Source organism: Thalassophryne amazonica, chromosome 2, assembly GCF_902500255.1.
Source record: "Thalassophryne amazonica chromosome 2, fThaAma1.1, whole genome shotgun sequence".
Taxonomy (NCBI): Eukaryota; Metazoa; Chordata; class Actinopteri; order Batrachoidiformes; family Batrachoididae; genus Thalassophryne; species Thalassophryne amazonica.
The window spans coordinates 16,845,173-16,861,446 of NC_047104.1; the positions used below are offsets into that span (position 1 = coordinate 16,845,173).

The following is a 16,274-nucleotide window of genomic DNA, read 5'->3' on the forward strand; positions in this document are numbered from 1 at the left end:
CGGCGTCTGACTCCTGCTGAAAGAAATTACGATGTTGGCAATCGGGAACTCTTGGCTGTTAAAGAAGCCCTGTCAGAGTGGAGACATTGGCTGGAGGGAACTGCAGTGCCATTTATTGTGTGGCCTGACAACAGAAATTTAGAATACATTCAGTCTGCAAAACGTCTCAACTCCCGGCAAGCCAGGTGATCACTGTTCTTCAGGTGGTTTAGGTTCCCTATCACCTACCACCCAGAGAAGAGGAATGGGAGACCTTAGACCTCATCCGCCGGTGCTTTTGGTGGCCCTCCATTCAAGCTGATGTCCATGATTATGTCCAAGCCTGTTCCACATGTGCCAGAGGCAAAACGCCGCATCATCCTCCTGCCAAACTCCTCCAGCCCTTCCTACTCTGGGACACCTGTGGTCCCATATTGGGTCGGACTTCGTCACTGCCCTCCCTCCATCCCAGGGTAATACAGTCGTCCTTATGGCTGTGGACCGTTTTTCCAAGGCAAGCCCATCTTGTGGCCCTGCAGAAGCTGTCCTCTGCCCAGGAGACCACAGAGCTCCTGGTACACCATGTCGTCCAGCTGCATGGCATTCTCCAGGACATCGCCTCTGCCCGAGGTTCCCAGTTCACCTCGCAAGTCTGGAGAAGTTGGGGGCCTCGGTCAGCTTGTCCTCCGGGTTCCATCCTAAAACTGACGTACAAGCGGAACAGACCAACCAGGACCCAGAATCTGTTCTGAGATGTGTCTCCTTGTCACACCCGATGGACTGGAGTCTCCATTTGCCATAGGTGAAGTATGCCCACAACAGTCAAGTCTCATCAGCAACTGGACTCTCTCTATTTGAAGCATTGCTAGGCTACCAACCAACTCTGTTCCTTTCTTGGGAAGAGGATATGACAGTTCCGTCTGTTCAACTTTATCTCAAGAGGTGCTGTTGAGTGTTGAAAACAGTCCGTTCCGCCCTCCTGAAGACCAAGGCCTGGACTCAAAGCCATGCAGACCGACGCAGAATCCTGGCCCTGACTACCTGCCCAGACAGGAGGTATGGCTATCCTCCTGGGACATCCCATTACAGACAGAATCTCAAAAACTGGCACCTCGTTATATTGGCCCATTTGTTATCGACCGGGTGGTAACCCGTCTGCCGTGCGCCTCCGTCCCTACAGATCCATCCTGTTTTTCATGTGTCCCGGCTAAGGCCAGTGCAACAAGTGGTCTTTGTCCACTGGACCCCGCCTCCTCTCCAGATCGTTGAGGGCCATCCTGCCTTGACCGTCAATCGCATCCTGGATGTCCAATGCATGGGTATCAATATCTGGTGGACTGGGAGGGATACGGTCCAGAAGAACGCTACTGGGTGAAGAGGAGTCTCATCCTGGATGCCTCTCTCATTCGGGAATTCTACAGACTCCATCCTGATTGCCCTGGTAGATTGCCAGGGGGCTCCCGTTGGGGAGTGGGGGGGGGGGGGGGTGTTGGTACTGTTGTGGGTTGCCTTGGCCCCTTGCCTTGTCTGTCCTTTTGTGTTGTTTGTCTGTTTTCCCTCCAGGTGGTGCGCAAGCGGAGCTGAGGTAGCTGTTCTCACACCTGTGAGTCATCTGCTTCTCATTATCTGCTGTGCAGTTAAACCTGGTTTCCAGCTCATCAGAGGCAGAATCCTCAGCGATATTTCATAAAGAATTCCTCAGCATGAATCCTGAGCTTCCACAGCTTCTTCACGAGGTAACCTGGCCGCTCTGTTTTCCGCAAAAGAGTTTTTGATATTTTTGGTGTTTCCAGACACCTTCCTCTGCTGGCTTCCACGCCGCAATGCCTGTCATCTCTGCATTCTGCTATGTCTATTCAGGGACGGCTACGGTCACACAGGGATGAAAGTGGTGAAAAACAAAAAGCTGTAACCCAAAATTACCCCCCAACACCCAAATGTTGAATTCTAGAAGCTCTGAAATGCAATCTGGGACTATTCCAGACAATAAACTGCAGTGAGTGCAGCATCCATTTTGGTGAGGGAAAAAAAAAAAAACTTCTTTCTTCAAATCATTCCAGTAGTATTCTGCTCTTACTAGGATGCAGCAGTTTTCTAGTTTGGCAGATAGTTCTGGTGGAAATCACTGAAGAAATTAACACATTGAAAATAGGGTTTGACCAAAACAAACTGCCATTAAACTTAAATAAGACAGGGAGGAAGTGGAGGTGTGAGAGTCACTAGATGTTCACAGGAAAATTTATTTCTATATGTATTTATTTATGTTCATTGTTAGTTGGTTTTATATTTTTCTGTTGTGTTTTTAATCGTTTCTTTTTGTTTCTTTCTCTAAAATTGTTTTGTAGCATTATGCAGTTTATTACTATTATTGTTGTTGCTATTATTATTAATATATAAACAAAATAAATTTTCAAATATTAAAATATTGTAATACATTGTAATACATTTGACTCTTTTACGACAACAAATGCTGAGCCATTAGTTATTATACAGAAAACAAATGCCCACCAACATGGTGAGATGCGAACAGCTTAATGCTAACTTTAACATTGAAAATGCCATAGACATGCTAATGCGTTAGCATCGGTACCGTTTTTAAGTTATAAAATACATCTATCAACTGTTTCAGAAGACCTTAACAGGTTGGTTTAACATAAAAAAGGTAAATATTACTCACAGACATATGCTCTTTAGGGTTTTAGTGGGGAAAAATTAAGATAAAGCGAAATAAAACAAAGAACCAATGAAGCAGCAGGTCGGAACAATGCTTCACTGCTTCAAGCTTCAAAGAAGAGCCGCGTTGCAAAAACGGTTAATTACAGACCCTGCAGGGGTTCTGTAATCAAGGTAGAGACATGATCATTTTCCCGACAAACACCCCCAAAAACAACGGCCGCTCTGAAGTACCATTAAGGGAATTGTTAAGCAAAAAGGCTATTGATGTCGGTGGATTGAATCATTTCTTAACGATACCTGAAAAGTACCGGTTCTCAATACTCAACCCTACTCCTGTGTTACGAGTGCATCTGCTCACATTTGTCTCCTCTTCTTCTCAGAACACACCTCCGTCCTCGGCTCCGTTTGCGGCCACCTGGCACCGGTTCCTGTCCCGGTTTCCTATCGTCTCCTACTCCACCTGCCTGGTTCCGATTGCACTGCAGCTCCCAGCTTCCACTACCTGGAGCGGGCCCTGTCTCCACTCTCCAGGCTTCTTGATTTGTCAACTAACTTTTGCGACCGTCTGATCGTTCATTGCTATTCACACACCCATCCAGTAGATGGCAGTGTTCTATGCATTTTGACCATCTACTGGACAGTCACACAGTCGCTTTTTTCAGAATGACACACTTAACAAACAGAATTTTCAGTTTTGCAAAAGCCTTTTTTTTTTTTTTTTACAAATTTTAAAAAATGACATATTTATAAATACACACATTACAGTAACTTGTGTGTTGATTTTTTACAAATAAATAAACCAACCAGTGATCAGAGGAGGCTCATTTTCCCATAATGCCTTTTGGCATCTGTTTCTGTTAATGCTCAAACCGTCAGAATTAGAGCATTACTTTATAGCTAAAACATATGTGCGATATTTCACTTTGTAAAAATGACAGAGTTGACCTTAATTTTGATTAACTGTCTGGAATTAGTTTTGTTTCTAAATCAAAAGCATAATGAAAACTGCTTTGCTTTGATTTCTCCTGCATACGTCTGGGGCACTGTATGTTGAATGTAAATGACTTTTTGTTTTTTGTAGCAGCCAGGTCCCTTCTGCTGGGGTAGGGTTGAGCTCAGCTCCTCACAGTTGCCTGACTGCTGCAAAACAGACAACACATAGAATTTACCAACGAATTACAAACATAGGTTTTTCAAATGTTTTTTTACCACTTACTATGCCAGCAAAAACTTTAGTAGACTGAAAATTAGCAGAACTAAATTTAGCGGAAGTTGATTAGTCCGCTGATGGGTTTCAAAGTTAGCTGAAAAGCGAATCTGCTAACAAAAAGTTAGCTTTGCTAATTAGCGCTTAGTGGATTAGTGGAACTGTGCCTACCACTGTGTACTGTAGATCAGTTCAGGTGTTTCCAAGCAGATCAAAGAATTGCCTTGCAAAAATACTTTTCTGAGCACATATTTACCTTTCGCTCCCTGGTCTAATGAAATTGCATCAATAGACTTTAAAATTGCACACAGTATCATCCATCCAATTTCAAAACCCAACTCCTCCAGTTAGGGCCTTGTTACACCGCGGGATACGCCCACCGGCCACAGGTTCAAGGCAAAATGTTGCAGTTTGTGCGTCACATTTTGTTAAGCTGTTGCAGGAAAAAAAATTCAGTGTTGATGATGTTTTGTCCGCTGAAATTTAGTCACAGAGTGTATCATGTACATGTTTAAAAAAAAATGCTTGGTGGCATCTGTGACTCTAACATGTGGCAACCGGTTTTAAAGAACTGTACTACAGTGGGACTACTGGGGGCCAGACAGGCACCACTAGGGGCCAAACAGAGTGCGTATGTCAACAACTGTCATAATGATTTTGGAGGGAAAAAACAGGCTTACAACTAGGGGTCGACTGATTACTGACAATTATCAGCACCAATATTCAGCATTTTTGAGGATATTGTGTCAGGCATTTATATCAGCCGATATGACAGTTTATTTTTGTAGCGCTACATGTAGTGACTCAAAGGGGGCCAGGTTCCGCCATCACGTGCTGTGTACTGCAGCTGAAAGCAACGTTTTTCTCCATCTGAGTAAAATAAACTTTGACACTTTTTACTGCTCGCAAATATCGGCCTCAAATATAGATATCAGCCTCCAAGCTTTGCCGATAATTGATACTCGTCCTTAAAAATCCCTATCGGTCGACCCCTATTTATGACATGCACAACAGACCAGCTACAGTCATGTAATTTGCATAGTGCATAAGTTGTGCCACAGTGCCTTTGCAGCCATCGTAAAACAGGCTTATATATGTGACTGCACAAATCTGTGTGACTGCCGAAACATCAGTGACCGTATTCTTGAGGGGGTTGCTGCAGAGATTGTCGATGACTCTCCCAAATCACCAACAGTCTTATTTCTATGCGACTGAGGCTTTAACTCTAACCGCTTTATGGTTTTATCTTTGTCTCTTGGTGGGTTGATTTATTTGTCACTTGGATTAAAAAACTTCTTGTTGAATTTCATGAAATCTGGAGTGGTGACATACATGAACCTACAGTAATACGTCATGGTGTTGATTAAATACTTCTATCCACACAAAAGTTTTATTTTCCTCAAATTTTAGTTTTGTTCTCAAATTTGTTCAAATCTGTGATGGCAGATGCTTCATCTTTACTTTGATAATCCAGTGGGTTTTTATTGGGACCTGTGCAATATGCTGTTTAATCAGAATCATGGTGTCACACCTGCCCCGTGGATGGATGATCTTGGCAAAGGCCACATGTTCACTAACATGGATTTTAAGATATTTTGTGACCAGAATTTGTGAAAAATAAGCCTTTAGTGTGCATAGAATAAACCCTAGTTTGCAACAATATAGGCAACGGGCAAGTTGCCCTAGCTCATAACGATGAATATGACACACACACACACACACAAATCCTGAATATACAACAAACAACAAAACAAAATCACGAACACCCTGAGTTCAGGTTGTGTGGGGAGACATTATTCAGTCATGTAAAATCTGTTGTATTAGCTGATGATAACATATTCATAGTAATGTCTGGGCTCTGTGTGTCTGTCCATCAGATTGATGAGCTTCCAGAAGGTGCTGTCAAACCGCCTGCCAACAAGTATCCCATCTTCTTCTTTGGGACTCATGAAACGTAAGCGTCCTTGTTCCTGCACACAAAGTGCAGAACAACCACCTGGAGTTTAAGAGGAAAAAGTTTGTCACGGAGTCATGAAGTGTGTAATTACACTGTAATTGTGATGTGAGAACACTTTAATAACACTTTTGCCACAGGAGTCTCTTTTTTCCTGGAAATCAAAGACTTTGCTTTTAAAATGCAACAATGGAAATATTGGATCACTTTTACCAACAGCACAGATTCTCTGCTTAGATCTTGAATATTTTGTAATCCATTACCATTAAAATATAAAAATATTATATAAATATAATTATATATTATATTAAAATATAAACTTGTATCACATGTCAGAGAGAAAGAAAAAACAAAAACTGAAACATGATTTTGATGCTTTCATGGTTAAAACCATAAAATGTTCCATAGTCCCAGACCTGAATTTCTTCAGCAGCTGTGGTTTGGATGCCTTTAAATCCTCATGAATGTCTGTTTCTCTTTCTTTAGGGCGTTCTTAGGTCCCAAAGATCTTCTGCCATACAAAGAGTACAAAGATAAGTTTGGAAAGTCCAACAAGAGGAAAGGATTCAACGAGGGCCTCTGGGAGATCGAGAACAACCCAGGAGTCAAGTTCACAGGTTATCAGGTCAGTCGACTGTCTGTTACATCTGCGCCCATAGACGAGCCGGAGGCCGGGGGGTCAACGAAGCAACACCGTTACCATGGTTACATCATGACACTGTTCATGTGACTGACACCTGAATCTGGACTCCCCGGGTCAGAGTGGATCTTTATCTTTGCACTAAAACCTAACTGCTGTGATCACATTTTATTAACCCCAACAATATGCAAATAAATAAATAGGAAAGGGTGCGGTGTTAAAACATCTTACAGCAAATATATTCATTATATGCAATGATCACTTATTTTTTCAAGACTGTTTCACCAGAAAGGTTGTTAGTCTGTTTGGCCCATTGGTCCTTATTCCAGGAGTCTGTAGCAGATGAGAGTCCATCACAGGTTACTTCCCCAGCTTCCCCATGTATGTGGGGACCTGGATTATGAGTGGAGTGAGACAGTACAGTTAAAGTGTTTTGTCCAAGGACACAGACAGTTGTCACGGTTCATGTTCTGCTGCTCCTTTTCTGATCACTGGTTATATTTCTAGTCTTTATCTTGTGGTTTTATTTTGACAGTTCTGCTCCCAATGCATGTTGTTGGCTTTTCTTCCTGGGCACTCAGGTTTTTCCAGTTTCTCGTGCACGTTTACCTCCCAAGTAATTGAGTTATACAGTATTTAACCATCACAAATCCTTCCCTCCAGCACCAGATCGTGTTCTTTGTATGGCAGTTTTCTCAAAAATATTCCCAGTGTTTTGATTGCCAGTTGCTGACCTCTGTTACCTTCCTGTTTCTTCTGAGTTTAGGTTGCTATCTACTGTTTACCAATTTCTGCTAATAACGGATTCCTCCTGTTGCTGCGGCTGTGCTTTTGAACTTAACTGTGTAGTGAACCCACGGCCGTAGTACCGACGATGCCTCTGTTGTCCCTGACTCAATTCCAACCAGCAGTAAATAAAGACCAGACTTTCTGATGGTGTTGTTTGTCTGCTCAGGGGTCTCCAGCTGTGCTGCAATGGATACAGCAGGGGGCACGACCTCCCACAGAGTGACCTGCAGTTTGTTCTGTGCATTTCTCAGTATGCTTGGACACAGCTCCCCTGCCAGGAGCAGCCACAGTCAATGTCCAGGTTTAGAGACACTGGACTGAAGGCAGCTAGTGGAGCATAAGGAAACTCCACACAGAAAGGAACTGGGCATATGTTAGTTTGAAGGTTGAAACACACAACAAGTCAGACTCCAGAAAAAATTAAATTATGACATTATCTGCTTTTTGTGAACATGCAGGAGAAGTTTCTGGGATCACTCAAACATCACGACGCTCCAAGAGCACGAAGCTCGGCATTTTGAAGCCCATAATCCAACCCAACCACTCACTTATGGTGTCATGTTGTTTCATAATTTAGAGCTCAAAAACACCTACGGACATAATTTTAACAAGATCTAAGAAACTACAACATATTCACCACAGCAGTAGCATAAAGCATTGCAGTTTGCAGAATAAGGACATTTATTTATCAGTACATTTTACCCAGAATGCATTGGTATGTTAATCGTACACATTTAGTCAATCAGCAGTTTCCTGCCAGCCTTTCTCTCTGCGTTTATTTATTGCTACCATGTTCCCTGTTTTCCTTTTTAGGAAGTTGACAAACTTATAATCTTTGACGACTTCAACGCTACAGTTTGCAGAGACCACTCGTCAGGGGAGAAACAGTCCTGGGGAGAAATGGTGTAGGGAACTGCAACAGCAACGGGCTACTCCTGCTGGAAAGCTGCACTGCATATGGGCTTCTCATTACCAACTCCGTCTTTCACCTCCCCGATCGTAACAAGATGTTCTGGATGCACCCACACTCCAAGCACTGGCATCTAATAGACAACATCATCGTCAGGCAGTGGGACAGGCAGGACGTGAGAGTCACAGAGACCATGTGCAGCACGGAATGTTGGATCACCGCCTGCTCATCTCCAAGATGAATATCCAAATCCAGCCTCTTAGGAGACCACAAGGTGTCAAGGTGCCCAAACAACTTAATGTCTCCAAAGTGTGAAGACATCAAGCAGAAACTGGTTGAGGAGCTCGACAGCAAGCTACAGTCGCCAAACACGGACCTACATGCAGATGTCGGGTCAAAATGGGGGAGTCTCCATGACTGCGTCTACACTGCTGCCTCAGATGTGTTAGGCCCTGTCACCAGCCAGCACCAGGACTGGTTCGATGACAACAATAAGGCCATCCAAGCCCTGCTTGAGGAAAAGCACAGACGTCCTCAACGATCACTCCTCTACATCGAAGAAGGAAGCATTCAGTAATGCCAGAAGAACTGTTTAGCATGAGCTGCGTCGCATGCAGGACGAGTGGCTCAGCAACAAAGCCTACGAGATTCAGGCCTGTGCTGACAAGAAGGATGTAAAGAACTTCTACAGTGCCCTCAAGACTGTCTACGGCCCTACATCGTCTGGATCATCACCCCTCCTCAGTGCAGATGGGAAAACTCTGATCACAGACAAGGAGAAGATCCTGGAGTGCTGAGCACATTTCCATGTTGTCGTCAACCGCTCATCCACGATTAATGAGGAACCTATAACCAGGCTGCCGCAGGTCCCCATCGACCATTTGCTCACCAATTCCCCAACCGAAGAAGAGGTGGTGAAAGCCATCAAGTGGCTGTCCAGTGGCAAAGCACCAGGTGCTGACTCGACCCCCGCCGAGATCTTCGTCTCTGGTGGCCACTGTCTGACTGAGCGCCTGACGGAGCTGTTCAAATCAATGTGGCACCAAGAAAAGCTCCCCCAGGAATACAAGGACACCTATTGTCCACCTCCACAAGTGGAAAGGAAATAAGAAAGCATACAACAACCACCGTGGCATCTTGCTGCTTTCCATTGCTGGAAAACTGCTCGCCAGAATCCCCTGAACTGGCTCAACACACATCTTGAGCAAGGCCTGCTACCAGAGAGCCAGTATGGCTTCAGGAGTGGACGCAGCACGTGGATATGATCTTTGCTGCGCAACTTCAAGAGAAGTGTCAGGAGCAGAATGTTGGCCTCTACATTACCATTGTGGATTTGACCAAAGCCTTTGACACTGTCTGCCATGAGGGATTGTGGATGATTATGGCCAAGTATGGATGCCCCAACAAGTTCATCTCACTGGTCCAGCAGTTCCATGATGGCATGTATGCGAGAGTCGAGGATGACAGAGAGTACTCGGAGCCCTTCCCCGTGACCAGTGGTGTAAAGCAGGGCTGCATGATGGCCCCTGCCTTGTTCAGGATGATGTTCTCTGCCATGCTCAACGATGCCTTCTGGGATGGTGATATCGGTATTGAATTCAGGTACCGGACTGATGGAAAGCTCTTCAACTTGAGGAGGCTGCAGGCCAAAACCAAAGTACAGGAAGACACTGCCTGTGATCTCTTTGCCGACGGCTGTGCATTGAATGCTAGGACACAGTCGGAGATGCAGGCTAGCATGGACCTGTTCTCATTAGCATGTGATGACTTCAGCCTCACAGACAAACCCCCAGAAGCCACCTACATAGCGCCAACCATAATGGTCAATGGACAGAGACTTACTGTGGCTGACAGGTTTGTCTACCTTGGAAGTACCCTGTCACGCTCTGCCAACATCTACGAGGACATGGACTTCAGGATTGCCAGAGCCTGCAAACCAAGCTGAAGGTATACAGTGCCGTGGTACTTCCTTCCCTACTGTATGCCAGAGAAATGTGGACTGTCTACAGTCGCCATGCCAGACAGCTGAACGCCTTCCACGAGATGCCTGAGAACATTGCTCCACATCAAATGGCAGGACAAAGTTCCAGACACGGAGGCTCTCGAGCGAGCTCAGATGGAGAGCATTCACGCCACACTCATGCACTTGCAGCTTCGATGGGCCGGCCATGTACACCACATGCAGTGGTGGGCACAGTTCCGCTAATCCGCTATCGAAGATAATGTTTTCATTATCGGATTAGCTTTTCAGATAACTTTGAAAACCATCATCAGACCAATTATCTTCCGATAAGTTTTGGCCCAATAATTTTTAGCCTACTTACATTTTTGCAGACTTGGCTTTTTGTAGTAGATGCGCCATTTTATCTTCTACAAACAGAGAAGAGCTGATTCTAAAAGAAACCACTCTATCCTCTGCAGGCAAAGGAAAACTGGTCACAGAAAAGAAAAAAGCTCATTTCTTTTGACCCCATACTAACACACTGCCAATATCACCCAAGTCATCCAGAGGCATGCAGTTTTAACTTATTTAAAGTTTAAGTTATTTTAAATTAACATCACATATGAAGCTTTATAAAGTGAAAATATCAGATATAGTTTTAGTTTTAAAGTATTGGACTAATTTTAAAGGTTTTAGTGTGGACATGGTGTGTGCGCAGTGCATTCTGGGTAAAGGTTCGTGACAGGAGAAATGCATTTGAGACACTCTGATCAGGCTCCACACGGACAACAGCATTAAACTCTTTGTATATTGTGCCTAAAACTCTTGTAAATATATTCTCTGGGTTTATAGACGTTGTTATTGTGTTTGTTTTATGTAAAAATGCCAAAAGCTGAAAAGTCTGTTTAATTGTGATTCAGGCTGTGATATAACCGGCGTCAAAATGCATGGAACACTGCCATCTACTGGCGACTAGTTATATCACAGTGTTGTCGACCGCAGGATTTAAAAATTATCTGTAGGTCTTCAAAACCTGAGAGACCACACACGTGGAGATTTAAAAAAAAAAATGGATCTGACAGGTTTAGTTGTACAGTGTGTGGTGTCAGCCACATGGTAAAAACAACAAACATGAACAGATTTCACACGAACATTCCCAAGTCAAACACCTCGCTTTCTGATTGGCTGCATGTCACATTTAGCTCCTCAGGTCCTTCTGAGCAGATCAGAGCGCTCTTACAAACCACACATGGCAGGAATATCTGATAAGATTATATTTAGCGTCATCACAATTGTCAGGGTGTTCTAAGATTGTCGGAAGGGGAAGATCGGGTCCGATATCAGCTTAATTATCTTGCCATGTGAACCAGGCTTGATGTTATGATGCCGCACAGAGCGACTGATTGATGCGTTATTGACACCGCACCGCAAAGTTCAGCAACTAAAATACCAACATTCTGGGTGCAATGAACATGTGTTTTCACTATTATTTGATTTGTTTGTGCATCTGACATCATTATTCAAGCATTCAAAAAGCGATTCCTGTCGCCACGCAATTCCACCCACACTTTTTTGACAGTTCTTGTTATTGAAAGAAACCTTGTCTCCCTAACCGGATAGAGTTGTGATGTCATCACATGTGCGCTTAAGCGCTGTCTAGTGGGATCTTGAAAATTTATTTTTTTTTATACAAATGAAAAAAATGACATTTTACAAAAGCACATTTATTTGTAAACACCAACACATGTTACATTGATTCACTTGTGTTGGTTTTACATAGAATGAATCAACCAGTCAGTATGAGCGGACGGAGGCTTAGTTACCCATAATCCCTTTGGGCATCTGTGCGTTAATGTTCAAATCTTCAGAATTGGTGCATTATTTTAAAATTAACAGATATGTGTTATATATCACTTTGTACATTTTAAGAGTTTACATTAATTTTTTTCAGAGATAATTTTATTTTTAAAGCAAAACCATAACTCAAACCTGTTTCTATTTCAAGACCTCTGCCTCATCGCTGGACCTCTGTATCCTGTCAGGGTAAATGACGCTTTCCTACAGCAGGGGGCAGAGTGCACAAAGACAGAAGCGCTGGTTCATTGGCTGTTTGGGTTTGTGATCGCTATTGGTTCTATTAGAAGCTTTGGCGGTGTTTAAACTCAAAATCAGCTTATTAGTAGCTGAGAGTGTATGGGAGGCAAAATTGAAAGTTATCGGTTATCTGTAGGGTCTGATAAGTTTTTAGGCAGTTTATTGGTTTAACATTAAAAAAGATAACTTTTCAGTTAGCTGATTACCAGTTATCGAAGCTAACTTTTTGGTTAGCTGTGCCCACCACTGACCACATGGAAGACAACCACCTCCCAAAGCGTCTATTCTATGGGGAGCTCAAGGAAGGGAGGAGATCTTGTGGTGGACAGCGAAGGCGCCCGCCATAGGGACACCTTCAAAGCCTCCCTGAAATGCTGGGACATCCCCTCTGAATCCTGGGAAGAAGTTGCACAAGACCGCCCTGCTTGCCGCGCCTCAATCAAAACAGGTGTAGCGGACTCTGAAGTGAAACGCATCTAAAAATTGCAGCAAACGCGATAGCGCCGGAAGGACCGGTCAAGCTCCCTTTCCCAGCCAGACATTTCATGCCCACACTGCAGCGAGAAATCAGAGCGAAGATTGGCTTGGTTAGCCATCTCCACACCATATTACTTAGTGATGAATGTGAAGAAAAATGGTCATCTTCGACGTGAAGGACGAACATCATTAGATGTTTTAAATTGCTCATAGGGTCTCCATTATAAGGTCTGCTCTGAGGTAGTGAACATTGCTGCTCGCGCTTTACATTTTGCCATTGTGAATCCAATCCAGTTGATCTGGTTCAACCTCATGGGTTACCTATGAATGCACACGCAATAAGTCTGACTGGCTGAACCTGTCTTGACTTAGTTTGATGCCATGAACGTTGCTCGGCCTTTATGGAACCGCTTGAGCTTCATCTCATTTGTTAGGCTTATTCAAGTCAGGTGTTTCACATGAAGCTCCGCTTTTCTGAGCTTGCTTCATGGAACGGGCCCCTGGTGATAAATTCTAATCGGGCAGACTAACGGTGCATTTCATTTGTACTTGGAACTAGAAAAAGTTCCATGCTGGAAGTTCGATTGGAATGCTACCTGAGGTCAGAATTACAAGTTGGAAAGTCAGACCAAACTCTGTATCCCTGACTTTTTGCCGTGCATAAACAGCAAGTGAAGCTGTAGTAATTTATCATCTTCCTGTCTCAGTAAATCAGTCATTTCTCATGGCTGTCTATGGATATGTTGCACCAATGTTAGCATGTATGAAGTAGTTGTCTTTACTCCAGTACACTACACATAATGGTTTGTCTATCTTTGTTTCAGAGCTTGTGACTGGAACATGTGATATCATTCTCGGCTCTGAGTTCTGTGGGTAAATGGAACGCTGGATTAAAGTTGCATGTGTAGCTCTCGTTGTTAGTTCAGTGCTAAAATACAAGAATGACTGGATGTCAAAAGTACACAGCTGTAGTGACGAAGAGCCCTCAAAAAGAGATGTGGATTCACACAAAGAATGACTGTTTTAGAGCAGTAATTACTGAGATGGGTGGCATGGTGTCTTAGTGGTTTAGTACTGTTGACTCACAGCCAAGAAAGTCCTGGGATGACTTCCCACGTGGACCTTTCTGTCAGGAGTTTGCATGTTCTCCCCCTGTTCAAATGGGTTTTGTGCTCCAGCTTCCTCACACTTCTAAAGGTTATAGGTTATGTGAACTGGTGGCTCTAAATGCACGTAGGTGTGAATGTCAATCTATGTGTGGCCCTGCAACAGACTGGTGTCCGGTCCAGGGTGTACCCCGCCTCACACCCTGTGACTGCTGGGATGGGCTCCAGTGTGGGCGTGGCCTCAATTGGAGTGAACAGGTATAGAAATTGAATGAATTTCTGAGATACAGAAACTGAAATATCAGATGTGCAGTTATCTGTCACTTATTGCACATATGAGGAATATTTGGCTTTAAAACAAAGTGGCTACAGGTGCGAGACATTTCTGGGCTGTGTCAGGCCGACGCTCTGTGTGCCAAAGACAACCGTGTTGCGTCATACAGTCATTAACAATCTATTGCAGTGTTACGACCTTAATGAGAGGCTCCATAAAAAATCTCTAACAATGTAAAACTGTTGATCTCTTTTGAAGCACGGACAAAATCATGGAGGATCTTGTGTGCAGAAAATAAAAACAGGGATATGATACAGAAAATTGCCACCTGTCATTATTGTGTTATTAGTACTGCAAGTGGTTAAGTGTGCCTATTTTGAGTGCAAAGGTTCCCAGTTCAAACCCCACCCCTGCTCGTTCTGCCTGTAATGTGGAGTTGAATCAGGAAGGGCATCTGGTGTGAAACTTGTGCCAATCAACATGCAGATCCACCTCACATCTGCTGTTGTGAAACAAAGGAGAAGCCAAAGGGACTTACTGCAGTACTTGGTTCACACGTCGTGAATACGCTGTCACAGTATCCCGCTGTGATTGCTTCGTTTGAACTAATTGTCGAAATGTTTGGACAAGTGTACTTTTTAATTTGTACTGTAAATCTGTGGCTTTGATGCTCGGTTGTACGTTATATCAGTGTGAGTGTTGGGAGCTAACGGGATGTTGGTCCACACAGGCCATGCAGCAGCAGAGCTCCTCGGAAACAGAAGAAGCGGGGAGACGCTGCCGATGGCAGCAGCGAGGGTGAAGAGGGAGACTCTGTGGAGGAGGAAGACTGCAATGGACAAGCCAAACAAGACTGGATTCAAACGGAAAAAGACAGCCAGCTCCAAGGTAGTGGTCCTCACTGTCAGGGCGAGAAGCTTCTGTGGGAGTAAAGATCAGTTCAGAGTACAAACCTGAGGTTGTATTTGCTGCTGAGACGAGGCATTTGGGTTTTAAACAGCGCGATGCTTCATTTATGTTTCTTCACATCCTGGTGTGCAAAACTCAGTCCTGTTCACATCTGTGGCCTTGTGGTCAGAGGCCTCGCGTTGCTGCCACAGCAACGCGAGGCCTCTGCGGCGCCTTTAGTTCTCTGACCTTGTGCCATGAGTGGATGCTGCAGAGCCCAACGCCGCCACACAGCACGTTACGTATCCGCACCGACGCCATCACTGCTGTAAATGGAAGGAGGATGAAAAAGTCGCAGGCACCTTTTTTCTTTGCTTAGCAACCACTGTTTGCCTAGCAACTGGGCCTCTTAAGCGCCATGTAAAGGAATGTGGCGGGATTGTGGAGCGGTGTGTCCTGTGTAGCAATGGAGCTGGAAGCGGGTTTGCAGCCACTTAATTACCGATATTCAGATTTTCAGTGTGTTTTATACCGAGCTTTGCCACGACTATGACCATGAAAGTCACAATATAGGTTGGCAGCCACTAGAGGGCGACAGAACACAGTCTCTCCTGAGAAGGGCAGTCTATTCCATTTTTAAAACCAAACCGCCTCTGGGGTTGCTAGTCACCGATGCTCGGAATGCCATTTCTGTCGATTCATCATGAGTCATTTCAGAGTGATCAAATTGGTGAGGTGAGATTTCCCATTCAGTCCATTACAACTGAATATGGGAACATCAGCCGTGTGTGTCTCTCAAATAGAGAAAGTTACGACTAGGGATGGGTATTGATAAGATTTTATCGATATCGATGCCATTATCAATTCTGCTTATCGATCCGATTCCTTATCGATTCCCTTATCGACACCTCTTGTGAATTTTGTACTAAAAGTAGGCTTTACAGGTTTTCTATGTATTTCATTGAGTCTTAAAGTAAATACGAGGTCTATTAGAAAAGTATCCGACCTTATTATTTTTTTAAAAAACCATATGGATTTGAATCACGTGTGATTACATCAGCCAAGCTTGAACCCTCGTGGGCATGCAAGAGTTTTTTCCACGCCTGTCGGTGACGTCATTCGCCTGTGAGCACGCCTTGTGGGAGGAGTGGTCCAGCCCCCTCGTCGGAATTCCTTTGTCTGAGAAGTTGCTGAGAGACTGGCGCTGTGCTTCATCAAAATTTTTTCAAAAACTGTGAGGCACATCCGAGTGGACACCATTCGAGAAATTCAGCTGGTTTTCGGTGAAAATTTTAACGGCTGATGAGAGATTTTGGATTGTTTCTATCGCTGTAAGAG

At 44.1% G+C, this 16,274-nt stretch overlaps 1 protein-coding gene across 1 annotated transcript in view; it reads left to right on the forward strand.

The window, feature by feature from the left end:
• Positions 1-16,274, forward strand: part of hdgfl3 (HDGF like 3) — a 54,483-nt gene that overhangs the window by 12,378 nt on the left and 25,831 nt on the right. Inside the window, 5 exon segments of the mRNA XM_034183878.1 lie at positions 5,740-5,816; positions 6,303-6,441; positions 14,779-14,817; positions 14,819-14,895; positions 14,897-14,928. Coding sequence (XP_034039769.1) covers positions 5,740-5,816; positions 6,303-6,441; positions 14,779-14,817; positions 14,819-14,895; positions 14,897-14,928 — 364 coding nt within the window.